Below are 24,263 nucleotides of genomic sequence, written 5' to 3' on the forward strand. Positions count from 1 at the left end.
TGTCCTCATGGATACTAGTTGGGTTTGTTGACCGCTGAGCCACGACCGGAACTCCACATCTTGTTTTTTTGTTGTTGTTGTTTTTCGTTATCAGCTGCACCCATGGCATATGGAAGTTTCTGGGCCAGGGATCAAATCCGAGCCATAGCTGTGGCAGTGCTGGATCCTGAACCCACTGTGCCACAGCAGGAACTCTGCACATATCTTGTTTTTAGTTCACTTTAATGTATTTCAAAAATCACAGATGTCATGGATAGGCATATACCCTTAGCTTAAAACTTCCCCACTTTTGGAGCTTCCCTCGGAGCTCAGCGGCTGACAAACCCAACTAGCATCCATGAGAGCACTGGTTTGATCCCTGGCCTCATTTAGTGGGTTAAGGATCCAGTGTTGCTGTGGGCTGTGGTCAGACTCGGCTCGGATCTCCACATTGTTGTGGCTGTGGTGTAGGCCGGCAGCTTCAGCTCCGATTCAACCCCTAGCCTGGGAACCTCCGTATGCCCAGGGTTCAGCCCTAAAAAGACAAAAAGACAAAAAAACAAAACAAAACAAAAAAAAACACTTCCCCACTTTTGCTGCTTTGGGAAAGATTCCTCATGCTCTTACTTGCTGCAAGTAATAACAAATTTTTTCCTTTTCCTGAAAAAACCAATAAAATAAAAATCACAGGGGAAAAAAAAAAAAACTAGTATCCATGAGGTTGGCAGGTTCAATCCCTGGCCTTACTCTGTGGGTAAGAGATCCAGCATTGCCATGAGCTGTGGTGTAGGTCACAGACATGGCTCAGATCTGGCATTGCTGCAGCTGTGGCGTAGGCCGGCAGCTACAGCTCTGATTTGACCCCTAGCCTGGGAACTTCCATATGCCATAGGTGTGGCCCTTAAAAGACATTGAAAAAAAAAAAGAAAAAACCTAGTAACTGCATCAACCCCCTCCAAAAAAAATACATACCCTCTGGTCATACCATTTCTAGGAAATAATCTACAATGAGAATATTTATGAACAAAATATATAAACTAAAAGATAACCTAATCCCAAAATGTCTAAAAGACAAAACTATGTATCAGGTAACATACAGTAAAATATTATGCAATCATTAAAAATGTTTACAGCCTTTTAATGACATGAAAAATATTCTGATACGATGTTATATGAAAAGGGTAGGAGGAGTTCCCCCTGTGGCATGGTAGGTTAAGAACCCAACTGCAACAACCCTGGTCACTGAAAGAGGCATGGGTTCAACCCCGCCCCAGTGCACTGGGTTAAAGAATCCAGTGTTGCCACAGCTGTTGTGTTGGCTGCAACTGCAGCTCAGATTCAATCTCTGTCCCAGGAGTTCCCATGTGACGTGGTGTGGCCATAATCAATTAATTAATTTAGGAGTTCCTGCTGCAGCACAGTGGGTTAAGAACTCAATTGTAGCAGCTCAGGTCACTGCAGATTCGAGTTCGATCCCCAGCCCAACACAATGGGTTAAAGGATCTGGTGCTGCCACACCTATGGCATAGGTTACAGCTGCAGCATGGATTCAATCCCTAGCCTGGGAACTTCCATATGCTGCAGGTATGGCTGTTTTAAAAAAAAAAAAAAAAGAAGAAGAAGAAGAAAAAAGATAAAAGGGTAGGATATTTTAAAAGCTGCATATAAATGATGATCTCAATGAAGCAAAAGAAAAAATGTGAAATACATATTCATGGAAAGAAACACAAGAAGGAAATACTCCAAAATGTTATCAGTGGTTACCCCTAGATGATTACAAGTCATTTTTTATTTTCTTCTTCATATTCTTTTGGAAGTTTCAATATTTCTATAGTGAGTATTGCCTATTTTCATAATCATGGAGAAAAAATTAGGAAGTAATAAAATTAGTTTCTTCAAAAATAAATGGCAATATTTTAAATGTATACAAGGAGTTTGCAAGGATACATGAGAAAATACTATAATGTTTAATGAAAAGGGAAGAGATAGGAGTTCCCATCGGTGGCTCAGCAGTAATGAAACTGGCTGGTATGCGTGAGGACTCAGGTTCGATCCCTAGCCTTGATGTGTGAGTTAAGGATCTGGTGTTGCCGTGAGCTACAGCATAGGCCGGCAGCTACAGCTCTGATTTGACCCCTAGCCTGGGAACTTCCATATGCCACAGGTGCGGCCCTAAAAAAAAAAGGAAAAAAAAAAGGAAAGGGAAGAGATAAAAGAAAGTATATGGTATGATCATGATCATACCAACATCAAAACATCCCCATAGGAAAAAGACTGAAAGTAATACCCAAAATGTAAACACTGGTGGCATGAGTGATTTATTTTCTTTTAATCCTTCCCTATAATTTCCTATTCGTTAAAAAAAGAGCAAAAAAAAAAGTCAGTTTTTTTCCTTTGTATTCTCTTTTCCCCTCAGTGTTCGTGATGAGTCATTTATACCTGTCCCACCTGAATTACTGGCTTAGTTTCTACCAAGAATTAAACCACTACACCATTTCAAATCTGTAATACTCCTCAGCCAACACTCTCTCAAATTCTAGTCATAGCACAATTTGCTAGATCTCAAAGTAACTTCAAAGAGAGTGACAGAAAATTTGTCAGTTGTTAAGAACAGCTCAGTTCAACATTTTCTGAGCACGTGTTTCTGTCTGCCCCCATGCTTGAGATCAAGTTCAAAAAATAAATAAAAACGCAGCCTCATCCCTCAAGAAGGGAATAAGAAGTCAAGAGGCTGACCTTGTCTATTTAGCTAAAATTCAAGGGGGACCAAGACAACATAAATTTCTTAAGAAAGAAACTAACCTAGTCATCAGTATTTACTCGAGCCATACTTTGAGTCTCAAAATAGCAAATGAGACCCAATTTTGCTCCCTTAGCTCCAAAATAAACAAACTGAGCCACTAGAATTCCTATTTCTAGTATCACCCTAGACCCTTGTTTTCTAACTGCAAACAAGTCCCTAGTAAGATCCACCACTTCTGCCCTGCTACGCCAGCCGCTTTACAGAGATTCTCTCTAATCTTTACGACCATAAAACATGGGGACGACAATTACCATTTGCCAAACAATAAACCTGAAATTCAGAAAGGTTAAGTTATTTGCCAAGAAAATACGAAGGGTTTAAATGTTGTACATGACCAACTTAGAGAAACTCTAACCACACTGGATCCTTCTGCTTACTCTAGCAATAAATGCAAGAGCCTCCGCCCGTTTCCCTTGTGGGGCAGGAATACAGAGATCACCACTGAGGTTCTACAAACAAGTCTGCTCCCTTGGTTAAACCAAAGCTGGGGCCGCTAAGGGAAAAAATTCAATGAAATTCTTAATAATACTCCCTACCGATTCTACAACCCAAAATCACATTCCTGAAGCCTCATTGCTGTTTCCCTGTCTTCAGCACCTGTTTGATAAGCTGTTTCTTCTTTGCTGACTCCGGCATATTGTGAACATGCTGGAACAACTCTCTTAGAGCCTCTTCCGTACGCTGCTGGGTCTCCTCCTGTTGAGAGCAGGAATCTACCCGGTTTCGTTTCTGAGATCTTGCTAGTTGGAAGGACCTGGTATGACAGGAAGCTGTAAGATCAAGATCATCCTATGGACAATTGAAGAGAAAAGTGAATTAATATATATCCTGCCAGCTTTGTTTCCAGGTTCCCACAAGCCTGGAACAAAAAAAGGGGGAAGAAGTAGGAAACATGGTATACTTTTACATGTAGGAACAAGAAAATTCTGGAGTTCCCATCGTGGCTCAGCAGATACAACCCTGACTAGTATCCATGAGGAAACGGGTTCAATCCCTGGTCCCGTTCAGTGGGTTAAGGATCCAGCATTGCCATAAGCTGCGGTGTAGGTCACAGACACAGCTCGGATCTCCCGTTGTAGTGGCTGTGGCCTAGGCCAGCAGCTGCAGCTCCAATTCGATTCGACCCCTAGCCTGGGAACTTCCATATGCTGCAAGTGAGGCCCTAAAAAAAAAAAGAAAGAAAGAAAGAAAAAGGAACAAGAAAATGCTAAACACTATCATAAGATAAAGAGAAACCCACAGTTACAGACTCTGTCATCAGCCCACTCCCATGACCTGCCCAGAAAACCTAAATTCATTCAGAATATTGCCACAAAAAATTATATTTATATAATAGTCTGGTTTTCAAAGCATCTTTTAATCTCATGTAATTCTCACTGCTAGCCTATGAGGTAAGCAGGGAAAGTATTACTGCCATTTGATAGAAGAAAAAAATTGAAGCTAAGCTCCCATTTTTTCAGTGTCTAGTTAAGTCATCTAGACACTAAAATGACACAGCCATCCCGCTGACGAAGGAGGTGCTCTTTCCCCACATGAGAATATGACATGATAACTACACAGCAGGGCGAAAGGAACAAAAATAACCCTCTAAGAAAAACCAAGCTCCAGGTAAACGAGTTGAAGTCAAACACTGTTTTCCCGGCCACACCAAATACTTGCTGAATGAGAAGTAGAAACCAACAAAAGGAGAAAAAACAGTAAGATGACGGCTTAAGTTTCTAACCAAGATAGACTAAATAGAAATCATTGAAAAGTGCCTGTGAAGTTTTTTAAACTTCTCGCTGTTACAGCTCAATAACCATATGGAATGGTGTCAATAAGCATCACATGTATGCTTTCTAAGCTCATATGGTCCTAAGCCTTTTAGACATTTCAGTGCTACCTGAAAGAATGAATTATATAAAACTGTACTTTTATAACTAAAAAATATTTAATACATTTACATACTGTTTGTATAATATGCTATAAGGATGCATATGAGCTTTATGAGAAACACTAAACAGTCTATGCCATCACTCACGTATGGAGGATTCCACCCAGCAATGGAACACCTCTGAAAGGAGACAAGACTGTACATGCAGTATTTTTTTTTTTTGCCTTTTTTGCCTTTTTGCCTTTTCTAGGGCAGCTCCCGCGGCATATGGAGATTCCCAGGCTAGGGGTCGAATTGGAGCTGTAGCCGCCGGCCATGGCCACAGCCACAGCCACAGCCACAGCCACAGCCACACCAGATCCGAGCCGCATCTGTGACCTATACCAGAGCGCAGGGCAACGCCAGATCCTTAACCCACTGAGCAAGGCCAGGGATCGAACCTGAAACCTCATGGTTCCTAGTCGGATTCGTTAACCACTGCGCCACGACGGGAACTCCTACGTGGGGTATTTTTATTTTAACATATAAGTTGCCTCTCAGTCTTTATCCTTATCTCAAAATGACTAGATAATTCTGAGCTATAACACGTTGTATTTCCCTATGTCTTTTCTTTGATTCCATACTCTGTTTTAAAACTCCACTAATCTTAATTAGCTCTCTCCTTGTTTGAGCTAAGAGCAATTTACTTTTCTTACCTTTGATGCTTGAGTTCTGGAACCCAAATAGTGCAATCGAGCACATTCCCGAATGTAAGCAGGAGCCTGGGCAAGATATAAAAGAAAACCAAGAGCAAATGGTTAGCAGTATCTAAAATTCTTTCAGATCACCAAGACAGTGGTTCTCAAAATAATCTGACTGCCAGATTACTCTGGAAAAGCAAAAGATCCTCAAAATATCCTACTTCATAGTTTCTTTCTCTTGCCACCAAAAACATAACTCAACAAATCTGACGGGAAAACTGTGAGAAGATAAAACTGTAGCTTTAAAAGTCAGATATGGCATATATATATATATATATATATATATATATATATAATTTTTTCAAGTGAGCCAGAAACAAAAATATAGAACTCGTAGTGATGTTTACACTTGACAAAGCTACCCCAAAATCCTTACAAAAATTACAAGTGGTCTCTGAATCACATTCTAGAATCACTTTAAAGAAAATACACTGATGGAGTTCCCATCGTGGTACAGTGGTTAACGAATCCAATTAGGAACCATGAGGTTGCAGCTTCGATCCCTGGCCTCACTCAGTGAATTAAGGATCCAGCGTTGCCGTGAGCTGTAGTGTAGGCCAATGGCTACAGGTCCGATTAGACCCCTAGCCTGGGAACCTCCATATGCTGCAGGAGCAGCCCTAGAAAAGAGAAAAAAAAAAAGAAAAGAAAAGACAATAAGTAAAAAAAGAAAATACATTGAGAATTACTGTGGGGCAACAAAAAAACAAGGAAGAATTTAGCTTACTGGTATATTGCCCAGAATCCTGTGATAAGTACCCTGATACAGTTCTAGTAGGTATGTAAATCATGCAACCACTATGGAAGAGAGTTTGGCAACATCTAAAAGAATTATATTTTCATTTACCCTTTAAACCAGAGATTTCACTTCTGGAAATCTATGCTGAAGCTATAATTCAAAAAAAAAAAAAGAAAGAAATACCCACCCACTTGGATAAGATTAATCAAAATATTAGATACAGGAGTTCCCGTCGTGGCGCAGTGGTTAATGAATCCGACTAGGAACCATAAGGTAGAGGGTTCGGTCCCTGCCCTTGCTCAGTGGGTTAACGATCCGGCGTTGCCATGAGCTGTGGTGTAGGTTGCAGACGCGGCTCGAATCCCGCGTTGCTGTGGCTCTGGCGTAGGCCAGTGGCTACAGCTCCGATTCAACCCCTAGCCTGGGAACCTCCATATGCCGCGGGAGCGGCCCAAGAAATAGCAACAACAACAACAACAATAACAAAAGACAAAAGACAAAAAAAAAAAAATTAGATACAACCCAAATGTCTATAATAGGAGAATAGCTGAATAAACTTTTCTCTCTTTTATATTATCTTCTTTATTCCCATTTTTCTTAGATTGCAAAATAAGAAAACAACTAATTCAGTTGTATAAGTTTTGCCTTATAAAGAAGTTGTCTTGTCAGGTAAGATACTAAATGAATAAGCTTTTATACATCCATACAACACAGTACTATGCAGTCATTAAAAAACGAGAGGGGTTCCCGTCATGGCTCAGAGGTTAACAAACCTCACTAGTATCCATGAGGATACGGGTTCAAGCCTTGGCCTCGATCAGTGTGTTAAGGATCTGGCATTGCAGTGGCTGCGGCATAGGCGAGCGGCTACAACTCCAATTCGGCCACTAGTCTGAGAACCTCTATATGCTGCAGGTGTGGCCCTAAAAAGACCAAAAAAAAAAAAAAAGAGAGAGAGAGAGAGAAGGGAGGGAAGAAACACTTTATGAACTGATGTGAGTGATTTCTAGAATTTACTGTTGAGTGAGAAAAGTTATGGAAAGGTATATAAAGTACTTGTGTAAGAAAGAAGAGGAAATAAGAATATATACACATATACACATTAATTTGTTTTCACAAAGAGAAACATTAAGAGAATAAACCAGAAAATAATGAAAATGGCTAGGGAAAGGACTGAAATTTCTCTAAATATAACTTTTTAGGCACTTTTGACTTTTGAACCATGTAAATACACCACCAGTTCAAAAAAATAAAATTAAATCCAAAGGGTAAAAAGGCAAACCCTAAAACTGACACAAACAAAAAAATGAACATATCTGTACATCAAATTGATAAGCAGAGAGAGGAATTATTCCACCTAACTTTTGAAAACTGTATTCTGTATCTGACTATACATCCTTAGTAAGATATATTCAAGGAAAAACAAACTGTAAGGAAAACTTTTTTTTTCTTTTAGAGCCGCACCCAAGGCCTATGCAAGTTCCCGGGATAGGAATCAAATAAGAGCTGCAGCTGTAGCTGCAGCCGGAGCTGCAGCCTGCACCACAGCCACAGCAACGCAGGATCTGAGCCACATTTGCAACCTACACCGCAGCTCCCGGCAACACTGGATCCTTAACCCACTGAGCAAGGCCAGGGATGCCGGGGAGCATCCTCATGAGTATTAGTGGTGTTCTTAACCCATTGAGCCACGACAGGAACTTCTAAGGAAATCTTAAACTTCCATCAGCAGGTTTACAGAAGTTTATTGTTAGTAGTAACAGTTGTATTTTTTTGCAACTGATTTTTGTATATCGTAGGAAAAAGCAAATAAAATATATAAATGCTATTAAAATTTGGAATTTGCAGAGTTGCCAGGTAGCTCAACAGGTTAAGGATCTGGCATGGTTACACTGTGGCTCGGGTCACTCCTATGGGCATGGTTCAATCCCTTGCCCTGGAACTTCCACATGCCAAGGACACAACCAAAAAAAAAAAAAGAAATTCACCATCAGGAAAGTGCGCTCTAAAGAAAAGACCAAGGATGTGACTGCAACTTTTCTGCTAAAATCTTAGAAACATCAAAAGGTCAGAATATTCAGTCATACTAAGGGCTCTTTCAAGAGAGTAAAGCTCTTCCAGATTCTCTTAATCCGAAGCTTTCCAGAGAGGGAAGCTTAAAGGTACTGTTCAGTTTTCTCAGCAGGACTCCAAGGAAGAGAAGGGTATCTCTTCAATTTTATCTTCTAATTAAATGAATCCCACTAAAATCCACAGAGACCCACAAAGTTATTGAGAAAATGACGTTGTACTGAAAAGGACAATGAAAGGAGGCTATCAAAATTTTACTGGCAGGAAGCAGGCAGGATAAAACTACCCTGCTTCCTGAGTTCCCACTGTGGTGCAATGGGATCAATGGCGTCTTGGGAGCACTGGGATGCAGGTTCCATCAAGGGCCCAGCAGAGGCATCTGGCATTGCACAGCTGCAGCTTAAGTCACTAAACTGCAGCTTGGATCTGCTTCCTGGCCTGGGAACTCCATATGCCACTCAGCAGCCAAAACACTACAACAAACTACTCTCAATTACCAAGGGAGGGGGTACCACCTTCCAGATATCTTCCTATTTCCTTCCCCATCTTGGTTGTTCCCCCCTGAGTTTTGCTGTTGTCCAATCTGGTTTCCTGTCCCAGTCAAGGCCTTTCTTATCCAGTCATCTTTAGAGCCCTCTCAGAATCCCACCTGGGGAGTTCCTGTCGTGGTTCAGTGGTTAACGAATCCGACTAGGAACCATGAGGTTGCGGGTTCAATCCCCGGCCTCACTCAGTGGGTTAAGGATCCGGCATTGCTGTGAGCTGTGTGTACCTCACAGATGAGGCTCGGATCTGGCATTGCTATGGCTGTGGCGTAGGCTGGCAGCTACAGCTCCGATTTGACCCCTAGCCTGGGAACCTCCATAGGCCGTGGGTGTGGCCCTAAAATGACCAAAAAAACAACAACAAAAAAGAATCCCACTTGGCTCCATCCTCCTCATCCTATTACTGCCCAAATCCCATACATTACCCACCTTAAAAAGTTTCTGGGAATGTTTAATCATAAAAGTCATCCCGTTGTTTAACTTGGTGATATTCTCTTGAAGGTCATTTGCAGTGACCTATTTGGAGCAAAAGAAACCAAAAAAGGGAGATTAAGAGCTGGGAAGTTTACAAACAATGTAAATCAACTCTAATTAAAAAAAAAAAAAAGAGCTGTGGATGTAGAAGGCAGATACTCCCATTTACTTACCAATAAGCCAACTCTTTCAAACATATGATAGTTTCTATCACTAAGAAAGCGGACCCTAATGCAATGTTTAATTCTGGAAAGGCTTTTTGGTTCAACCGGTTTCCACTGGAAATAATATGATCTAGGGAGAACCATGGGTCCCTGAAGTGACCAGGAGATCCTCGAGAACCAATCTTCATTTCCTAATTCTGCCTTAGAATTAGACACGCGGGCAGAGTTGCGAAACAAGACCTATCCTGGGAAAAGGGGCAAGAAGAACAGACCCTGTACCGACCACCAAGGACACTGCTCTCCAGAGAAACTAGAATTTCTCCAAAAACAAAAGAGAACTGTCATTACTAACTGATACCAAAAGTGACATCTGTTTCTTAAAAACATAGTCAAATGGTCACTGAGTCCCTTCTCTTGTTTCCCTTGCCTCTTTAAGCACTTGAGCATCTCTGCTGTCCCAAAGCCCTCATCCTCAATACGTATCATTGTTACTTAGCGTTTGCTTGTACCAAGACCTCTTAAATACTTCTCTTTATAGTCAGAGATCACTCACTCCTTTGTCACAGTCTTGCTTAGCTTTGCTCTAAGATTCTTCCCTTATGAGGCTTTATCTCCTTAACATGGACAGATGTTGGTGCTTTTATTTTTTTCCCTGGTTACTTGTTAGGCAAAATGTTCCCCACAGCCTCTCTTCTTTCCCTTTCTTTCCTTATTTCCTATAATCCCCCAAATCCTTTATATATCACCATAAACTATTTCCGTTATCTTCCTAACAACCTTGTCAGGTAAGTGGGAAAGGTACTATTATCCCCAGTTTACAGAGGAGGAGCCTAAGTATAGAAAGTAAAGGACTCAGGTAACAGCTGGTTTGCAGCTTCCAACTCAGGTATCCTGACTCCCAATTCCGTCACACAGTAAAACCTATGTTACGAATGGACACAAATATGAAGCTATGTGCTTAAAGTCAAGAATTAGTTCAAAAGACTTAGATGATTCACTTCTCATGTAAGTTACTGAGAAGGCCATGGCCTCAATAATAAGAAGCACATTCAGGAGTTCCCATTGTGGTGCAGCAGAAACGAATCTGACTAGTATCCATGAGGATGTAGGTTCAATCCCTGGCCTCGATCAGTGGTTAGGGGATCCAGCATTGCCGTGAGTTGAGACATGGCTTGGATCCCCTGTTGCTGGGACTATGGCGTAGGCTGGGAGCTGTAGCTCTGATTCAACCCCTAGCCTGGGAACTTCCATATGCTGTGGGTACAACCCTAAAAAAGCAAAAAAAAAAAAAAAAGCACATTCAACTTTATAAGGAGAGTATATTTACATGATATAGAAAAGTTAGAATAAGGCAGAAATGCTCTATATGTCATCTTATCTAAAAGCTCAGTGACATTATCCTACAAGATTCTACAGCTCTATTTTATTCACTCAAGCTTCAGAAATCAATCTAATGTCCCAAAATGGCTTTGCTTTTTTTTTTTTTTTTTTTTTTTAAGGCCATGCCCATAGCATGCAGAAGTTCCCAGATCAGGAATCACACCTGTGCCACTGGACTTCCCATCGTGGCTCAGTGGTTAATGAACCCGGCTAGTATCCATGAGGACACGGGTTTGACCCTGGCCTTACTCAGTGGGTTAAGGATCTGGCATTGCCGTGAGCTGTGGTGTAGGCTGCAAATGCGACTCGGATCCCACGTTGCTGTGGCTGTGGTGTAGGCTGGCGGATAGAGTTCCAAATGGACCCCTAGCCTAGGAACCTCCATATGCCACAGGGGCAGCTCTAAAAAAAAAAAAAAAACCTGTACCACAGCAGCAACAACAAAGACTCCTTAACCACTAGGCCACCAGGGAACTCCCCCCAAAAGGCTTTTATGCTAAGCAATTCACACTGATCAGCCAAAATGAGTATTCTAGTTTATTTAGCAGCCATAATGTTCCACTCAGAGTTTCCACTCATGAGTAGCCATTTGGGTTTATCAGAGACTGATTTATAAGCAAGATTAACAGGAATTGGCTCCCTCAGGTCTGATAACTCTTAAATGAACTAATAAAGTAAGTTCCTAATCTTGCAAAGCTAAAGACTAGACCTTGGACCCTTGATAGCCTCACCAAGGTACAGCCACAGGATGAGGCCCAGCCCAAGAAAACCAAACAGGCTTTCCTTTCCCCTCGATACTTACATTTTTTGGCCACAAAACATGGGGCGCAAACATAAGGGCAAGGTTATAGGCAGACATCTTATTCTTGTCTTGTTTCTTTGCTGTCTGGTACAGGAGATCAAGCAAGAGCTTCAGCAAGTTACGATTGGGTGGAGGGAGAATGAGGAAGAGCAACTGAAGAGCCTCAATTTGCCGCTCCTTATCTGGTACATTGGTCTTGTTTCCTTTATCATCAAATTGCATCAAATCTTGAGGACAAAAGAGATGATTGCAAAGAAGGAAGAAAATATAAGTAAGAAAAAAAAAATCAATGTTCCTACTATTTATAATCCTATGATCAAAGAAAGGGGGAAAAAAGAATCAGGTGTAAACAGAGATTATACCAATGTCAGCACAATAAAAAGACAAAAACCCAGAGTTCCCACTGTGGTTCAGTGGGAATCCAACTAGGATCCATGAGGATTCGGGTTGGATCCCCAGCCTCAATCAGTGGGTTAAGGATCCAGTGTTGCCACAAGCTGCAGCATAGATCACAGACGCAGCTCAGATCCCAAGTTGCTGTGGCTATGGTATGGGCTGGCAGCTGCAGCTCTGATTCCACCCCTAGTCTGGGAACTTTCATATGTAACAGGTTCAGCCCTGAAAAACCCCAAAAAAAAGACAAACACCCAATCAAAATTGGGCAAAATGGAGTTTGGCTGTGGCTCAGCGGTAACAAACCTGACTAGTATCTGTGAGGATGCAGGTTCAAACCTGGCCTTGCTCAATGGGTTAGTGATATGGCATTGCCATGAGCTGTGGTGTAGGTCGCAGATGCAGCTTGGATCCTGCATTGCTGTGGCTGCGGCGCAGGCTAGCAGCTACAACTCCAGTTTGACTTCTAGCCTGGGAACCTCCATATGCTCCACCTATGGTCCTAAAAAGACAAAAAAAATAAATAAAAGGGCAAAAGACTTAAATAGACATTCCTCCAAAGAAGACATATGAATGGTCAATAAGCATGTGTATATTCAGCATCATTAGCCATCAGTGAAATGTAAATCAAAACCACTATGAGATACTACTTCATAACCAGCGGTTTGACTATACTCAAAAAGACTGACAATAACAAGTGTTGGAAAGAATGTTGGGAAAATTAAACCTCCTAAATTGCCGGTGGAAATGTAAAATGGTGTGACCACTTTGTAAAACAGTTTGGCAGGAGTTCCATTGTGGCTCAGCGTTTCAAATCTGACTAGCAACCATGAGGACACAGGTTCAATCCCTGGCCTTGCTCAGTGGGCTAAAGATCTGGCATTGCCGTGAGCTGTGGTGTAGGTCACAGACGCGGCTCAGATGTACCTGTTGCTGTGGCTATAGCGTTAGGCCAATGGCTATAGCTTGGATTCTACCCCCAACCTGGGAACCTCCATATGCCTCAGGTGCGGCCCTTAAAAAAAAAAACAAAAAACAGTTTGGCAATTCCTCAACAAGTTAAACAGAGTTACCATATGATTAGCAATTCCATTCCTAGGTATATACCCAAGAGAAATGAAAACATGTCCACACGTATCTTTAATAATGCCACGCCCTTCACGTTACCTCACCAAGAGAGTTCACTGCTTTAAAAAAAAAAAAAAAAAAAGGAGTTCCCGCTGTGGCTCAGTGGTTAATGAATCCAACTAGGAACCATGAGGTTGCAGGTTCAATCCCTGCCCTTGCTCAGTGGGTTAAGGATCCGGCGTTACTGTGAGCTGTGGTGTAGGTCGCAGACGTGGCTCAGACCCCACGTCGCTGTGGCTCTGGCGTAGGCTAGTGGCTATAGCTCCGATTCGACCCCTAACCTGGGAACCTCCATATGCTGCGGGAGCAGCCCAAGAAATGGCAAAAAGACAAAAAAAAAGGAGGGGGGGAATAGGAGAATAAGGGACTCCTCTAATGGTGTCACAACCACTGTTTCTCTCCAACAGGCTACACAGGTTATCTTAATTGAGAAACAGTCCCTTGGATAATCAGAATTTCAAAAGACCCTGAAAACCATTTGAGTATATAATTCATATAGACCTGAAAATGATTCCAGTGTGTTGCTGAAGCTATTTAACTTCAATAATAACGCCACAGGTTTAGGAAAGGCAGGTAATATTTCTAGAAGTTGTTTCCTGTTAATATGGAATTGAAAACAGAAATCCCTTCCAGTAATCAGCAAGGCATATCATATGCTACACCCATGCCACACCTTAATATGATCTCAAAGAACAGTGAATCATGGGGTGGTGGAGGGGAGGTTTCAGACACTGTACTAAATTAATTCAACAGGAAAGCAAACAAAACAAGCATCCTTCATGTTAACCCTTATAAAAAGAATATAGTATTTTCCATATCTTTTTCAAAGACCCAACAACTTTATTTCTCCCCCAAATCATCGTAAAGTTATATAACATTCTGGTAGTATTTCCTTATTTGTATCATCTAAATTATTCCCGAAAGTGCTAAAAAAAATTAATCTTAATACATTTTAGATATCAAAACCAGTTTTTTGGGAAAGTTCCCTGGTGGTGCAGCAGGTTAAGTTATCTGGCATTGCAGCATCTCTGGTACAGGCCACAGCTGCAGTGTGGGTTTAAACCCTGGCCTGGGAACCTCCATGTGCTGTAGGTGTGACCAAAAAAAAAAAAAAGTTTTTTTTAAGTAGTAAAAATTATTCAAAAGAAAAAATGTTTCTATTAATTTTCCACAAAATTAGAAGCAAGAGAAGAAGGCTCGAGGGTAGAAAACTAAGTAAAGGCAGTATGGATACTGATGTCCTATGCACTTTGAGCCGACTGCAGCAGAGCAGCTATGCAATTTCAGGATGAATTCCCTACCACACAGGCACAAAGGAGAACAAGGAAACTATTTATGAGCTGAAAATGGAATATTCTCGGAGTTCCCGTCGTGGCGCAGTGGTTAACGAATCTGACTAGGACCCATGAGGTTGCGGGTTCAGTCCCTGGCCTTGCTCAGTGGGTTAAGGATCCGGCGTTGCCGTGAGCTGTGGTGTAGGTCGCAGACACAGCTCCGATCCCACACTGCTGTGGCTCTGGCATAGGCCGGCGGCTACAGCTCCGATTAGACCCCTAGCCTGGGAACCTCCATATACCACAGAAGCGGCCCTAGAAAAGACAAAAAGACTAAACAAATAAATAAATAAATAAGTTTATTTTACCCAAAAAACTGATTCAATCACACTTAACTAGCCAATGCTTATGAGTACTCAGGAAGCCCAGAAATATCAGTCTTTACCAAAATTAGCAGAAACATTGCTGTGTGTTACAAACGACAGAATATTTCGGATGACTTTACTAAATTGAAAGATATGCATTTATATCTCCTTCTCACCCCCTATACTCACCAGCAATTTTGAGGTGTACATGGAAATGCTTATGTGTCAGCAGGGGCTCAGGTAACTCCCCTAGAAACATCTTCAGCAAGGTGGCAACATCGTTTGAGTGAAACTCCCCTGATTCCAAGTCGATATCAGTTCCATTATTGAGAGCATCCCTTAAAATCTGCTGTCGGACACTATTCCCTGGTACTCTAAACAAACCCTCTACTCGCAAGTCTGTTCACCATGGAAGAAAAACAAAGGACATGAAAAAGGAAACAAAAAGAGGAATTATGATTAAAATAAGTCATCTAAAAGACGACTTTATACTTGAAAGACCCTTTACAAAGAGCTTGAAGGAGGTTTTTGCCTTTCTTCCCAGGGTAGTTTAAAACCTATTGGCCCCTGAGGGACATATCTGAATGTCCCTGAGCACCAGATCTCCCAGCCTGAGAGATGGTCCACCCAGGAGTCACTCAACCCCCTGAGGCACATCTGGAGACTGAATTTATCCTTAATGGTCAGAATGAGCTTGAAAACTAAACTGGAAGAAAAGCCAAATCTCCCTGAAGACCCCTTCCCTTGGGTCATCCGAGACTCTGTTCAGAAGGGCTGGGTTCATCTGTGGAGGTTCACTGCTCCTGCAAACACTTCTCAGCCTAAAATGAATCTAGGAGTTCCCATCGTGGCTCAGCGGAAACAAATCCGACTAGGAACCATGAGGTTTCGGGTTCAATCCCTGGCCTTGCTCAGTGGGTTAAGGATCTGGCATTGCAGTGAACTGTGGTGTAGATCACAGACTCGGCTTAGATCTGGCGTTGCTGTGGCTGTGGCGTAGGCCAGAGGCTACAGCTCCGATTTGACCTTCTAACCTGGGATCCTCCATATGCCTCAGGTACAGCCCTAAAAAGACAGAAAGACAAAAAAATAAATAAAAATAAAAATAAAATAAAATGAATCTAGAGTCTCTGTGCTGCCCCAGGAACTAGAACTCTAACCTGTCAGATCACCTTTTAGTCTAAGAGATTCCCAGAAGCTCAGGGTCATCCCAACTAAATTATTCTTCCCTCTCAACTAGATTCTAAGCTAATCTAAGGGGATAAAAAAGATGGTACATATTGGGAGGTTTTTTGGCTGTGCCCACAGCATACAGACGTTCCGGCCAGGGATCTAACCATGTCACGGCAGTGACAACACAAGATCCTCAACCAAATGAGCCACCAGGGAACATGAAGACATACTGTTTTGGTTTGAGGAGTTTCCTGGTGGCTTAGCAGTTAAGGATTTGGCATTGTTATTGCTGTGGCTCAGGTTCCACCCCTGAATGGGGAACTTCTGCATGCTGTGGGTGTGGCAAAAAAAAAAAAAAAAAGAAAAGAAAGAAAAAGGATGAGAATTCATCTTTTCAGCTTAGGTACATATTTCTTTGTATAGTTCCCTAATTCAGGAGTCCAAGTTCAAATTCCTACAGCTCCAGGCTGGTAATAGTAAGTGGATGAACAGGAAACCTAACAAACTGAAGATCAGCCAGCCACCTGTGCTCCAGCTGACTGTCCAACTGGCAACAGGGCCCAAGGATGCTAGACCTTCCTAACATCCAAAGAAGTTGAAAACCCAGACTTTTCCCATTTTCAAAGACTAATAACTAATTTTGTTTTTAATTTAATCCTTTGCCAAACAAATAAGATATGAATAACAATGTCTTAAGCCTTTAGGCCATCAGTTTGCAACCTCTGCTCTAGCTCCTAGCACAGTGTCCCACATAGAACAAGCCATAAAAAACTGCCTACAGCCTCTGGCGCAGGCCGGCAGCAACAGCTCCCATTAGACCCCTAGCCTGGGAACCTCCGTGTGCCGCGTGAGCAGCCCTAAAAGGACGAAAGGCAAAAAAAAAAAAAAAAAAACTGCCTACAGCCATTCCACCCTAAACTCGCCTCTCATCTGATCTCAGGCACTAAGCAGGGGCCTGGTTCGTACTTGGATTGGAGAATAAACCATAAATAAGTGTTACTGTTGAATTTACCAAAGCATCACATAAAGCTACACATTTCATATATATTCAGCTGTGCCAAGCACTTAGAGCAATGACATAACCAGCATGACTACGAAAAAAATGAATAGGAATTAAGTGAAGAATGTATTTTAATCAGATAATTCTAGAGACAAAAAGTATTTATGGTGATAAACTGTGCTTCCTGGAGTAAATGCTATGATCCTTTAGGAGCAACGTATTTTTCCAGAAGAAGTATCTCTCTTAGTCAAGGGGAAAATGTGATTTCACAGACACTATCTAGTGTATATATATCTTTGAGAGTATAAAACAAACTAATATATGAGGTGTAATTTAAAAGGAAATATAGGAGTTCCCGTCATGGCTCAGTGGTTAACAAACCCAACTAGTATCCATGAGGACGCGGGTTTGATCCTTGGCCTCACTCAGTGGGTTAAGGATCTGATGTTGCCATGAGCTGTGGTGTATGTAGGTTGTAGAAGCGGCTCGGATGCCACGTTGCTGTGGCTGTGACACAGGCTGGCAGCTATAGCTCCAATTTGACCCCTAGCCTGGGAACCTCCACATGCTGTGGGTGCGGCCCTAAAAAGACAAAAGACAAAAAATTTAAAAATTAAAGGAAATATTTTTATAAACATGCCACCTGAAATTATCACAGATTTAGCGTTTTTGTTGATGGTTAATCAGTACCTAGTAACTCAAGGATGTGAGCTCCCAATTGAAAACTGACAATTCTTCATTAACAAAGAATGGCAATGGAGTTTCCATTGTGGTTCAGTGCGTTACAAACCCGACCAGTATCCATGAGGATTCTGGTTTGATCCCTGGTCCCACTCAGTGGGTTGAGGATCCGGCGTTGCCATGAGCTGTGGTGTAGGTTGCAGAAGCAGCTTGAATCCCATGATGCTGTGACTGTGGTATAGGCCAGCAGCTGCAGCTCTGATTCAACCCCTACCCTGGGAACTTCCATATGCTGCAGGTGTGGCTGTGAAAAGCAAAACTAACAAAAAGCAAACAAACAAACAGAAACAGTAAATGGCAAAATTCTAGTCTTACTTTTGTGTAGATATTCAATCAGTTGGTATATCTGGGCAATGCCTTCTTCTGTCAGTGGGGATCCAAATATTACTTCTTTTTCTAAAAAAAGAACACAAAAAGATACAATAGGACAAGGCTATATTTTCCATAAATAGGACAAAACCAACATACTTAAAATCAGCATACCCCCTCAAGCATCCTATGTTGACAGTTAAACAAATATTTTCATGGAGTCAATAAACAAAAACCTTAGAATTAGAAGTGTATTAGAAAATGCAATAAAACAACTTAATTCTCTGCAAGTTGTTTTTTTGGTTTTTTTTTTCATTTTGTCTTTTTAGGGTGGCGCCTGCAGCATTTGGGAAGTTCCCAAGCTAGGGGTCCAATCAGAGCTGTGGCTGCAGGCCTACGCTACCAGTCACAGCAATGCAGGATCCGAGCTGCATCTGTGACCTACACCACAGCTCACGGCAATGCCAGATCCTTAACCCACTAAGCAAGGCCAAAAATTGAGCCCACGTCCTCATGGATCCTAGTTGGGTTTATTTCCACTGAGCCACAATGGAAACTCCCTGCAAGTTTAATTTTAGATGGTAGGTTCCTTGAAGGCAAAGACCACCTTATTTAAGTAATAATACCTAGAATGTTCATATTTAATTTTAAAACAAAAAATAGAATTAGACCCATGAGGAGTTCCCGTCGTGGCACAGCGGAAACAAATCTGACTAGTATCCTTGAAGAATGCAGGTTCAACCCCTGGCCTCTCTCAGTGGGTTAAGGATCTGGCGTTGCCATGAGCTGTGGGGTAGGTTGCAGACGTGGCTTGGATCCTGTGTGGCTGTGGCTGTGGCCAGCAGCTACAGCTCCGATTAGACCCCTAGCCTGGGAACCTCCATATGCCACGGGTACGGCCCTCAAAAGACAAAAAAGAATTAGACCCATGAGTATCAGGGCATGACAGATTATCTATCCACTAGGGTTGGTACAGGGTCTGATCTGTTATAATGTTTAAACTTTCTTACTGCCCTCAGATTTCCTTATAATTAATAAAACAAAAGAGTATCTCTTTAATATCTTATCAAAAGCAGTGCTAACAATCATAACTTACTATATATATAAATAATAACTTATTTCCGGGAAGGCTTTTGGGGGTGATTCATAGGCATTTATCTGCCTTACGAAGTGTTCCATGGTACACATGCACAATGGAATACTGCTCAGCCATAAAGGAGAACAAAAAGCCATTTGCAGCAATATGGATGGAACTAGAGACTCATACTAAATGAATTAAGTCAGAAGGAGAAAGACAAATACCATATCTTATTCTGGAATCTAATATATGGCACAAATGAACCTAACTACATAAAAGAAGCAAATTTATGGACATGGAGAACAGACCTGTGATTGCCAAGAGGGAAGGATTGGGAGTTTGGGGTTAGTAGAGGCAAACTATTGCATTTGTAGTGGATAAGCAATGAGATTCTGAGATTCTGCTGTAGAGCACAGGGAACTATATCTGATCACTTGTGGTAGAACATGATGGAGGATAATGTGAAAAAAAGAATATATATGGATGCATGGCTGGGTCACTTTGCTGTGCAGCAGAAACTGACAGAACACTGTAAATCAACTATCAAAACATTTTTTTAAAAAAATGAGTGTTCCATGGAATGACAACATTGGAGAACTACAACAATAAAAAACGTTCAGTAGTTCCTGTTGTGGCTCAGCAGAAACGAATCTGACAAGTATCCATGAGGACACAGGTTCAATCCCTGGCCTCACTCAGTGGGATAAGGATCTTATGTTGCCGTGAGCTGTGGTGTAGGTCACAGATGCAGCTCGGATCTAGCATTGCTGTGGCTGTGGTATAGGCCAGGAGCTACAGCTCTGATTTGACCCCTAGCCTGGGAACCTCTGTATGCTGTGGGTGTGGCCCTAAAAAGACAAAAAAAAAAAAAAGTTCAAACTTTCTTTACCGTACTATATGTGTAACTTTGGGTTTTTTTTAATATTATTTTAGTATAGTATTATTAGGGCATGAAAATCAAGGTGCCCCTGATAAGTATCTAAATTAATCATATCATCTCTTGGGGATTGACACATATGCTTCAGTTTATCCAGATTGTTTTCAGAATTTTTATTGCTATTACTTAAGGTTTTACTACTCACGTAAATAAAAAAAGACACAAAGTGCTTTATGATAATAGGAACTCCTTCCCGAACGTGCTGAGACCTGCTTCCCCTCACAGACACATCTCTTACCCTTTCGCTTGAGAGACATTAGAGACCGGAAGAATCCTGATGCTGGGCCGGCCCCGCCAGGCAACTTAAGGTCCACTTCTCCCATCAGCTGAGCCAACTCAGTTCCAGGTAAATCGATGAGCCTTGTGATATTGCTGACCACCAACTCGGTGAACACCTCTGGTTTCTCATGCCGGAGTTTCTCCACAAAAAAGTCAGGATTGAAGATAACGGGCTGACTTCGAAGGGAAGAGTCATTGCAGATAACAAAATTGCAGATGGCATCACTGAAAAAAAAAACGGAGCCAAAGACTCTTTGGGAAGATCATTTTTGTATGTGTTTCTCGTTTCCTCTCAACCATACAATGATTCATTCTTTCTGTGGGTTAAGCTCATATCGGCCTTTTGAAAATCTAATGCTTAATCTGCTGACTGCACAAAAGAAGACAATTTGGGCTTGTTGCTGTTTAGGTTATACCCACCTAGATACTCAGAAATTTAGTTTAACAAAAAGACACCAAATGGCCTCTATGATGTGACTTGAATTTGCCTCTTAATTTTAGGTATTCACTGAAGGAAGATAAGATCCTACAGACTCCAGAGTCTAAGAGTATATAAGAATTAGCAGTCACATGAACCACATTTCCTTACTTAAAATGTTAAACCCAGGAGTTCCGTTGTGGCTCAATGGTAATAAACCCAACCAGAATCCATGAGGATGCAGGTTCGATCCCTGGCTTTGCTCAGTGGGTTAAGGATTCAGTGTTGCTGTGAGCTGTGGTGTAGGTCGCATACACGGCTTGGATCCTGTGTTGCCGTGGCCCTGGCATAGGCCGGCAGCTAGAGCTCTGATTAGACCCCTAGCCTGGGAACTTCCACATGCTGCACAAGCGGCCCTAAAAAAAAAAAAAAAAAGTTAAATCTAAACTATTAAATATTTGTAAAACATTAGACCTGCAGCTGTTCGCTCTAACACAGCAATGAGTAATCATTAAATTAAGGCCTTCTTTGCAGAAAAGCCAGTACTATGTGGTATTTCCCACCCAGTGATCAACTGCAACAATACCACATTCAGGCTAGCCACAAATGCCACAGAAACCATGTGACAGTGAGCATGCGACTACTGAAGAGCTAAAACTCTATCTAAATAGTATAGTGGACATCTCGAAGACTTTTGGGGTTCTTTGGCTCCTGGGTCCCTACCCAGGCAGGTGTTTCCTTATAATCAGTCCCCTTCAACTGAGCCAGCCACTCCTGGATTCTGTTCCTCATAACCAAAAAGCCTTCACTAGAACAGAAGGCACTTACAGGTACATATAGCAGATATTAACTCAGCCTTGCCTAGGCCCAAAACATAGGTTTTATTTTAAAATCCTTCATTCTAGATGTGTCTGGCTCATCATCTAAGTGCAACCTTTGCTCAAACAGGTTATTTATTTATTTTTTTTAATCTTTTTGCCATTTCTTGGGCCGCTCCCACGGCATATGGAGGTTCCCAGGCTAGGGGTCGAATCAGAGCTGTAGCCGCCAGCCTACACGAGAGCCACGGCAACGCGGGATCCGAGCTGCATCTTCGACCTACACCACAGCTCACAGCAACGCTGGATCCTTAACCCACTGAGCAAGGCCAGGGATCGAACCCACAGCCTCATGGTTCCTAGTCAGATTCGTTAACCACTGCACCACAACGGGAACTCCTCAAACAGGTTCTTTCTAAGGCACCTGAAACAATTCCGTATTTTGCTTCTAATTTCACTCTTCTATCACTGAGTAACACTCACCAGATATGTTCTTTTGGCCCCTAATCTTAGCTGGTTTTCAACTCCTACATTATTTTGGCTATACTTCTGGCAAACTTCCTTGAATCTCAGAAATACATTCTTCCCTGTTGTTCCCTAAATGCCTAATTACTTTACTCCTTTTTACTTCTAATGTGTTACGTTTAAGAACGGTATTATTCCATCTCTTATAGCAGACATCACCATTTGTTCGTATCCATTATCAATTATCTCTACTAGCTTGTTCTAATTCTTTTTTTTTTCCTGTACCCTCAGCATACGGAGGTTCCCAGGCTAGGGGTCTAATTGGAGCTACAGCTGCCGGCTTACGCCACAGCCATGCAGATTCAAGCCGCATCTGCAACCTACACCACAGCTCACAGCAACACCAGATCCTTAACCCACTGAGCAAAACCAGGGATCGAACCTGCAACCTCATGGTTCCTAGTCAGATTCATTTCCACTGTGCCACAACAGGAACTCCAAAATCCTCTTTTTTTAACAACATATTTCATTCAAGAAATCAGAGTCTAGGAGTTCCCGCCGTGGTGCAGTGGTTAACGAATCCGACTAGGAACCATGAGGTTGTGGGTTCGGTCCCTGCCCTTGCTCAGTGGGTTAACGATCCAGCATTGCCGTGAGCTGTGGTGTAGGTTGCAGACGCGGCTCGAATCCCGCGTTGCTGTGGCTCTGGCGTAGGCCGGTGGCTACAGCTCCGATTCAACCCCTAGCCTGAGAACCTCCATATGCCGCGGGAGCGGCCCAAGAAATAGCAACAACAACAACAACAATAACAACATCAAAAGACACACAAAAAAAAAGAAATCAGAGTCTATAGACAACTATTATTTATTATCACTGCTAATGAGAAATTACTACTCTACTGAGAGAACCAGAAAATCACGAGACAGGGTAGCACTGACAAGAGTCTTAGAATTTATCAGATATAAGCTAGCGTTTTATGGTACTCACATCCGTTTAATTCTGAAAAACAGAATTCAGATCAGATTAATTCTAACATATAAATGTTCATGAATAGCATCCATTATAGTCCTAAAGTAGAAACACATACCTACATATAACTTCCAGATCTTCATTTTAGTAATATCCAGAGTAAGACTCAGTTAAGATTCCAAAACCTACATCGCAGTTGACTCTCAAGCCTAAACCGGATCAAATACAAAAGTACAAAGGAGCTAGAATCACAAAACCCTACCACACTGTTTCTCAACAGAATCATTTCTCCCTGTGGTCTGCTCCCTTCTGGATATGTAGACGCGGTAGAAGAATAAATAAGTTCAAGGCTGCTTCTACCTATTCACAAGGAATACATGAAAAAATACCTTAGGAGTCCTAACACACAGGTAACAAATCAGCAATCTCCCAGTTTATTTTCCCCTTCCGCTTTTCCTCCTCTTCCTTCCCATAATCCTTCACCCTTATTTTGTCTCACTTTAATTTCTTCAACCTAGTTCTTTTCTTCCCCGCTCTTCCTCACTTTTTCCGAGTGGAGCATGTAGTAAGACAAGATCAAGAGAGAGAAATGGTTAAAGAAGAAGTAAAATGGAAGATCAGAGACAGAAACGACAGATAAAGTAGGTTATGTTTTAAATTATCCCCATACCACAAAGTCTGCTAATCTCTTTCCATGGACTACACACAGGACCACAATATAAAGCTGAGACTATCAAGGAACACGGTCAAGAACTTAAGAAAAGGACTACAATAAAAAACAAAAAAAAATACTATTTTTAAACAACAACAACTTCCTACTCTGCACTATCTAATTTTAAAACAAACTCTAAGTTTGCGCAAGTTCGAGGAAAAAATAAATTTCTTACATAAGTGCTGAAAGCTTCTGATGAGGCATTGGTAAATCGAAGAGACAGGAAAAAAGCTTTCTCCTTGTTTGTTGTGACAAAGAAACCCTCCTTTCCCTGCCCCGTCCCAGCCTACACAAATTCCAGACATGTTAGAGGACACAAGGGCACATTATGGGGCCTGAAAGGCAGTACTTATTAGGACTCTAAGCACTCGTCTGCAGTAGGAACAAAACAAATAAAACACGGGGCCAGTTAATTATATTGGCCAACATGTAGATGAAGCTCAATGGCAGTCTCCTATCACACTGAAAGTTGTATTAGATGAAACTGTCACCTAATATAAAAGCATAAAGACTAGTAGGTTTACAGTATGAAGGGAAGGGTGATCCTGACCTCATGTGGTTCACAAAAAATAAATTCCAGACAGAATAAAGATCTAAATCTGAAAAGCAAAACTTTGCGTGGAACACAGTACAGA

At 41.7% G+C, this 24,263-nt stretch overlaps 1 protein-coding gene across 2 annotated transcripts in view; it reads right to left on the bottom strand.

Annotated features, from left to right (window-relative positions):
• The window catches only part of ARHGAP19 (Rho GTPase activating protein 19), a 54,015-nt gene that overhangs the window by 10,714 nt on the left and 19,038 nt on the right, over positions 1-24,263 (bottom strand). The window contains exons 1-8 of one of the 2 annotated variants that reach the window (XM_047760652.1): positions 23,804-23,874; positions 20,206-20,471; positions 17,959-18,039; positions 14,919-15,128; positions 11,570-11,796; positions 9,179-9,265; positions 5,351-5,416; positions 3,380-3,571 (exon numbers count right to left, since the gene is read on the bottom strand). In XM_047760652.1, coding sequence (XP_047616608.1) covers positions 3,380-3,571; positions 5,351-5,416; positions 9,179-9,265; positions 11,570-11,796; positions 14,919-15,128; positions 17,959-18,039; positions 20,206-20,471; positions 23,804-23,832 — 1,158 coding nt within the window. In that variant the 5' untranslated portion in view covers positions 23,833-23,874. Of the gene's footprint in view, positions 1-3,379; positions 3,572-5,350; positions 5,417-9,178; positions 9,266-11,569; positions 11,797-14,918; positions 15,129-17,958; positions 18,040-20,205; positions 20,472-23,803; positions 23,875-24,263 lie in introns of those variants that run through there. The other variant, XM_047760651.1, reaches the window with a different exon arrangement.

The sequence above is a fragment of the Phacochoerus africanus genome, chromosome 15 (assembly GCF_016906955.1).
Source record: "Phacochoerus africanus isolate WHEZ1 chromosome 15, ROS_Pafr_v1, whole genome shotgun sequence".
In the NCBI taxonomy this organism is placed as follows: Eukaryota; Metazoa; Chordata; class Mammalia; order Artiodactyla; family Suidae; genus Phacochoerus; species Phacochoerus africanus.